The sequence below is a fragment of the Lampetra fluviatilis genome, chromosome 38, assembly GCF_964198595.1.
Source record: "Lampetra fluviatilis chromosome 38, kcLamFluv1.1, whole genome shotgun sequence".
In the NCBI taxonomy this organism is placed as follows: domain Eukaryota; kingdom Metazoa; phylum Chordata; class Hyperoartia; order Petromyzontiformes; family Petromyzontidae; genus Lampetra; species Lampetra fluviatilis.
This window is the reverse complement of record NC_136312.1, coordinates 10,761,839-10,769,747: the sequence shown is the minus strand read 5'-3', so window position 1 is coordinate 10,769,747 and position 7,909 is coordinate 10,761,839. Positions and strand designations below refer to the sequence as shown.

At 40.1% G+C, this 7,909-nt stretch overlaps 1 protein-coding gene across 1 annotated transcript in view; it reads left to right on the top strand.

Moving 5' to 3' along the window:
• Positions 1 to 286: 286 nt before the first annotated feature.
• Positions 287 to 7,909, top strand: part of LOC144945732 (CD109 antigen-like) — a 46,558-nt gene continuing 38,935 nt past the window's right edge. The window contains exons 1-3 of the mRNA XM_078874303.1: positions 287 to 414; positions 4,531 to 4,691; positions 5,951 to 5,979. Coding sequence (XP_078730429.1) covers positions 287 to 414; positions 4,531 to 4,691; positions 5,951 to 5,979 — 318 coding nt within the window. The remainder of the gene's footprint in view (positions 415 to 4,530; positions 4,692 to 5,950; positions 5,980 to 7,909) is intronic.

Here is a 7,909-nt window from a genome sequence, read left to right as displayed (position 1 = left end):
GTCATTTTAGACATGCACCTCTCCAAACTTTTTCGCCCCCGTTTTAGCTTTTGTTTCATTTTCCTTTTTAGTGTCCACGTTCATTTGCCGCTGAAGCTGTTTATCATGAACACAAGAGATGTATTCAGCGGTAGAATCTGCAACCTAGAATAATAACCTATATTTTATAAAGCGCCTTTCATATTGAAGTATCTCAAAGCGCTGTACGTAAAAATAAAACTACATAATCCCAATCTGGACCCTGCTGCAATGAACTAAGAACTTTTGAATTGTTTGTTTTTGAGATATGTATTACCTTGCACATGATTTACATCGAGCAAATGGTGGTCTAGTTACGTTTGTTGTTATTATTTTCAGCATCTCACTCAAGATGCGACTGTTTCTCCTCCTCATAACGGCCACGGTTGCTCAAAGGTAAAAAGTCTTGTGAATGTATGTACGCTGAGCAGATTCATTGACACGTTATAAAAAAGGAAACACTTTTTGAAAGTTTGTGTTGAGTGTAATCCTTATCTAACAACAAATCCAATTAAAAACATGAAATGCCAAAATATGAGCTTAAATTAAACACTCATAACTTCATTTTTTTAAATAAGCAAAGTGTTTAGGTGTATTAACTGCGCAACACAAAACATGATTGGTGGGGAAGCAGTGGTGCGGTGGTTATCTTACTGCACAATTAACACACTCACCTGAGTTAAATTCGTGGCCAGTTAACATGTGATGAGTCATATCTGAACTGGTCTTGGGCCCACTTTCTCATTGACCAGGGTGGTGAAGTATAGTCAACCCCCTTTGAATAGCATGCGATTTGAGGCCTTCATCTCGAAGTGAATTGACAAATGTGTTGTAAATATTGAATTGTTAAATATTACAAGTATAATGTTTCTTTTCGATTTAAAGCTTTCGTGACTGCAGGGATTCATATTTTTGGTCCTTTCGGTAAAGTCACGTAGAAGGGAAAGAATATGGTTTATTATTTTATTATTTCCCTTCTACGTGACTTTACCGAAAAAACCAAGAGTATAATGTTTAAGTAATGTATTTATTTATTTTTCTACCTACGTGACTTTACCGAAAGAACCAAAGAGTATGGATTCCTGCAGTCATGAAAACTTCAAATCAAGAATGTATTTATTTGTTCAATATGTTGCTCTCTGCCTTGAACAAATTGCCATTTTTTGTGCATATCCACACAAATGCATATACCATCATTCGCACCACCATTAATGTACTGGAACATAACGATTTGATCAGCATACATAATCTGTACACTTTTAAATGGCTTCCCTAAGTCATCACCATCTCATGGCCTTGCAATGTAACAATCCATCTAGCACACAAGCTGATATCATCTCTCCATGTCCACAAAAAAACCAAAGTTCCCCCATATAGCCTTAACAGACTGCTGGGCAAGTGCTGTTAGCGAGCACCTATGAAGGCCGGCACGGCACACGAGGCGGTGCGTGGCAGCACCATGCCCGGCCGCCTTTGTCTCCCCAGTGGCGATGTTTACACATTACACCCAGGTACTAATTTGAGGCTGAGTCGACCTAGGGGAGGCCCAGGATCGGTTCAGATAGTCGTCACTGGTGTTGGCCGTGAGCGGGAATCCAACTCAGGTCACTGGGTTCGTATCGCAGCGTAGCGCTAACCGCTGCGCCACCGCTCCCCACAAGTGGACGTGCTGTCAGGCGAGTTTCTCATTTGGTTGCAAGTCCATTGCTAGTCTCGAACAGCGGAAATCCCTCAAACACCACTTTCTATTATTGATATATTAAATACATTAAAAACGCATGTTTATGGAGCATTACCTCAATTCATCTATTTTAGTTAAAATATTATTTCTAGTCCATCCGCCTGGGGAATTTCCAGACAAATAATATCTATGAGCATTCGTACAGATACGTTTAACAAAGCACCCGACATGATTGTTGTCCTCTTTTGCTGCCTGGTCCATGTGTTACTCTTTCTGTCACTGTGAGAGAATACATATCTCAATGCTTATTTGCACTTTTAAGCTTTTGATTGGTCTTCACGTTTCTAATTCATGTCAAAGCGGGTAAATGTGCACTGACCGAAACGTTTTCATGCACGCTGCTAAGTTGCTTTTCATTGTAAGCAGTCATTAAAATCACTCTATTCTGCTGTTGCTCACCTCTTTAATTTCATTAACTTTGATCCTGAACTGCGTTCATTAATTGCACTGGGTATATGTTCAGCTGTGTTTCGAGCTCCTCGAAGAGGCCCAACCGAACTTAAACAACAAAACTTTAATTGCATTGCCTCATGGAACTTTAAGGCAGTTAGCCGTGCAAATAAAAAAAATGTGACAACTCACCAGATTTCTTTTTTTACTGGTAGGAACCTCCTGGTTACACCAGCCCACAGGGGATTATTGTGTCCGTCCGTCGTGCAGGGAGGGGCTAGGTGGGGAGGGGAGGGGCTGGGTGGGAGGGTGGGGCTGGGTGTGGAGGGCCTGGTCACCCCGTGGTGCCCTTATAAAACTCAACGTTTAACCTACTCACGCCGGCTTGTGCCCACCCTCACAGTCAGGCATATTTGCGGAATACACCACGCCGCCGTTGACCCTGGCCATTGACCGAGCAACCCAACGTTCCTACCAGCTCCCTCCGCAGGAATGTGTTTATTTTTGCCCCTGCAGAATTTGAGTGGCCATAGACCATGGTCGGCGTTGTAAATGTTTTGAATGGTGGAAATGTTGTATTTTCACCGCATTTAATCGTTCCATCAAATGGTCCCGCTTCTTTGATGTGGACAGTTACAACATCTGGTCCAGGAGTTTTCCTCTCTTTCATACAGTATGCTGCTACTTCTGCCGTATTGAAACGGCTGTAACGCCGTATGGACCTGCAAACTCAATGTCCCTGCACAATAATACGGGGTAAACCGTGTGGGTTGACAGATTATGTGAGTTGATGTCTTGTCGACCAAAGTGGGCCCCCTTCTGAACATTATCGAGAAACAACTGCCATAACCTCTGGGCCCTCCAGGCTGCTGTGGCTTTGGATCGATTCGGATCGACCTGAGCGGATCGAATCTATGTTGATATCCGCTCGTTAAACTGTAGATTCCGATTTGTTCTTAGATTCGATTCCGATTTCGCGGGCAATCGCTCACCCACGTCTGCTGTGGCGAGGTCGCGACGTTTCGCGGTCGGGCCGGGCCGAGATCTCGTCTCTTAACACGCAGGGACGACACGGGGTCAGGCACAAACACTTTATTGAACTACTGTAATCACACACACACGAAACAAATAGAGTGAACCCAGACTAACTCGACCCTATCCAACTAATCCAGTCACTCAACTAACCTCAAATAGCCCCACCTAGCTCCCGCCAAGCTAAACATACCTATACGACCCGTTCTCACCAATCTACCAACTAATACTAACACCAACTAACTACTAACACCAACTAACCTTGCATCTACCTCAGCCCCCCCCCCAGCATTCACATTATTCGGGCTGCTATAAATGTCCACACTATAAACCACTTTGTTGAGCTGTCATTTGGTGGCCAGGTCGCTTCTGAAAAATAAGTTACCTCGGTGGGCTTTACCTGGTAACATAAATAAATAAACTGTCTATTTTGTATTCCTGGTTCTTGAGGTAAAGTCATGTAGAAGGCAAATAAAATAATATAACTATAAAACAATATTTACTAGAAGGGAAAAATAAATATAAAACTATATAATTTTATTATTTTCCTTCTACGTGACTACCGAAAGAACCAAGCATATGAATCCATGCAGTCACGAAAGCTTTAAATCAAAAGTTCTTCATCTGATGGGCTATAATGATGCATTGTTTTGTGCCAGAGATCAGCACAACATTCCTCCACTTATTTTAAGATGGTGTGTCTGTCGTCAGCTGTGATTCAATCTTCCACTCAGAAAGGTCAATCATTTTTGAAATGTCAACGTAATTTGTGGTGCACTTCATGCCTCCCATTACTCGCAATGGCATTTTAAATCACGTGTTTTCCCTTGTTTCCTAAACGTTTTACAGAGTTCTTTGTATCCAATCAGCAGTTTTACGTTTTCATCATTTTTTTTATTTCTCATTCTCTTCAACATGTATTTTATGGTTTCATGAAACTTGCTCCGTGTACTTTCTAACCCTCCCTTCACTTTCATTGTACTATCCATCACTATTTTAGCTCATTCATGATTTTAAGTGGTGATATCCATTTTGTCACTTTGATTCTCTAGGCACTTGAGTGCATTACTTAGAGTCAACATAAAGCCACATTCTGCCGTATATTATTTTAATGTAAATGATCTTGGTTTCACTTGTAATCAGTTTTTCCCTGTCTTTGACTACGTTCCATCACACCCATCTGTGGTCGCTTATTGTATTGGATAAGCAATTGCAAATTATGTTACAATTTTCATGCCAACTTCGTCATGCATTTCCATCAAAAGCAAACAGTAACATACAACAAGGTTTTTTTTAAATGAAATGTGCTATACCACAGAGTAACTATTTTTTATGTTCTCACACACCAGCACCACCTACCTTGCCACTTTCCCTTCTTCCTCATGGATTAAATCTGACCTCAACATGGGCTTCTCACTCCTACCTGGGCCTGGCAATGAGACGCTCGTCAATGTCACATTCAAAAGTGAGCCCAACGGAATCTCCAAGGAGCTCAACGACGTGAGCGCTGGTAAGCGAGGGTAATTTTGTGAACGTGCAAAGAAAAACAACCTCCATATGATATTATAAACGTTATAAGATGGACATTTAAATTAAGTTTAACACATAGGCTTTATCATGGATTTTAAATTAAACTCTGACAATAATGATTTCACTAAAAATAGAGGACGTACATATGTCAAAAAGGACACTTTGACATATGGAGGTTTAACATTTTAATCGTGACAGCATTTTTAGATAATTATCATTGGAGGTCTGCAGCTCTTTAAAAATAACCTTTTTAAAATGATCAGATTCAGCACCAATAACACTAAATAGGGGATTGAAAATTGTTGAAACATTAACTTAAGAAAATGTTCAAACTAAGAGGCCATAAATAGATATCTTCTGCTTTGTTTCCCTTAATCTTTATGTAGCAGAGATGGGGCCAAATGAGGACTCTTCCCATGTTTCTGTCTTGCACCGGCCTCGGGGCTTCCAAAACTTGTCGCCCTTTTTGTTCAAGGTCATTCTTCACCGACTCAATCCAGCACATCTTTACTCTTCCTCTATTTCTTGTATCGTGTACTCTGGTTTGTAATACCATTCATGGGATTCTTTCCGGATCCATTCTAGAAACGTGTCAAAACCATCAGAGTCATCTCAGATATTTTCTGTTACCTCTTGTCCCAGTTAATGTCGTATTGCTTAATTTCTTATTGTCTGTATTTTAGACACTCTTCCTCTGAGCCATGGAATTTCTGCAGTTGCTATTGTTTTACATACTCTATATATAAAGCCAGGAAGCATCCGTTGGTCAAGAAGGAATGGTAGTAGGAGGAATCTATGCTCTCTTTACAATAATTTGAGTGACCACACCATAAGACGCATTATCTCATAATTCTGTAGCACTGCCCTAGCCTTAATGGACAAACACGTTTCTGTACATTAATTTGCCAAACTTCTGGAATTGTGGATATTTTAAAAGAGGCACATTTGGAGTTGTTCAGGGATTTGTATTCTAATTTTCATAATTATTTGCAAATAATGACAGTATAGTTGGCGAGGCTGCCAAGTCTAGGCATTATTTAAATATATGGCTGCAAATTATAGGCACAGATTATAGAATGGAATATTGTATATTAATGTAGTAAATTAATTTTTTTCACAAATGTGTTAATACAATTTCTCCCAGTCCACTGAAATATTACTTTCGTCAATATTTACCTAAAAAATGTTAGTCATACATTTATTCAATATGTGACATCATAAGACCTTTATATTTTACAGGTACAACTACAATGATGACGTTTACACGTGTAAGTTTGTTTTATTGATGCTATTTTCACAACCCCGAAGTCAACATCAGCAATGCAGTACTGTTATTGTTCACTCGTGGAGTGTGGAGTGCCTCATTCATGCATATGCTGGATCACAGGGGAAGTTATTTCCCTACCTTTCTCAAAGGGAGTTGATGGATTGTCATGTTGCAGAGATGAGATGCAGTTAATATAATTCATATTTTGTCTCATTTGTAGTCTTTGCCACATTAGCATACAGTGTACATTCACATATTTACAACTGATTGTCACTCCACCGCTGAATGAGTGCCTCGAAACACCATATCAATCGTGGAGTTATGTAACCATGCATCACCACATTGTTCAATGGGTTGGTGAAGCAGAAGGCTCAGGATAAATTCAGATATCACTCGGCACTAATATCAGTCATAGATGGGAATCACACTCTGATCACCAGGTTTATATCGTGGGCGGTGGTGGCGCATGCCTGTAAAATCCAGCATTGGAGGCAAGGGTTAGTGGATAACACAAATGTTGTGAAGCTGCCTTCCCGCGAGCATTGAGGTGCCATAACCTGGCTCGCCAGGAGAAGGCAGTACAGCAAGTGGAATAATCACAATCTGTTTACATCTGTATGGAGAAAGAGTATTGCCCCCTCGCGCACGTGCGTTTTCTCAGGGTGCTTCAGTCTCCTCCCACGTTTAAAATACACTCATAAATTGTATGAAAACGTTTAAATGAAAACCCAATGCATGACCCTCCTGAAAAAGAGTCCAAGCGTGGCTCTCCTGGATAGATTGATAAATATGTATTAATATATGTTACTTATAGTGCAGTATGTTAATCACTGAACCACCACTTCCATCATTTGCATATCAATTGCATGCATTACACATTATTACATGTTACATGGAGTTTTGTATATGTATTGTGAGCGGAATAATCACATTTTATCTAAGTGTATTTTTACATGATAAAATAATGCATCGTCCAATTAAGAAATAATTGGTCATACAATGAATTTAATGTCCCTCAAAGAGTTGCCTCTCACCCACTTCTGCAAAATATGGCAGCCATTGCCAGCAATCATCACCAGCAACGTAGTAACCGCAAGTGAATGGCAACTCAGCACACCATCACATCACACGGTCACACCACACAATGTCATAACCACACCATCACATCACACGGTCACACCACACAATGTCATAACCACACCATCACATCACACGGTCACAGCACACCGTCAAACCATATTTTCACACGACACCAACACGCCCAGGTCCTACTCAGGCACGGACTTGACTCCACAATTTTTCTATTGAAGAGAGCTTGATTTGAGGCAGTAACGTGACCTCTGATATAATTGGAAGTTGCCGACCGAGTTTCCCATGAGGGGCAACTGCGATCAGTTCAGATATTCGGCAATGAATACTTACAAAAGGAGATACTGGGGCAACTATTGCTTGTGATGATTGGCATAACATTTATCCAGTCCATAATTAATGGAAACAATTACTCTTATTTAATCTTTTTAATATTGTGTGATTTCTTATGTCATTGCATTTTCCTACTTTGTTATTTTCATTAAAAAAATAGAACTTGGTGTACATTAATGTGTGATACCCAATCTTAGTTACATTTCCGTTCATATTTGTTTTACTTGGAAGAATGAAACCTACTCCATGGTTTTTGACCATCTGTAATGTGTTAACATATTTTTTTTCATCTTTAATATCACTTTCAATGCTGAGTCTCACTGTTTTAAGTTATATATATTTTAGTGGTTAGCACACTGCTCTGAACCCCGTGACCTGAGTTTGATTTCCAGCCATAGCTAACATCAACAGCAAGTGATACTGTGTCTGAATTGGTCTTGGGTTCCCACCTTCACTAGTACACACTGGACATTGTGATAAAGTGTGGTCAAATAACCTCCGTGAATGAC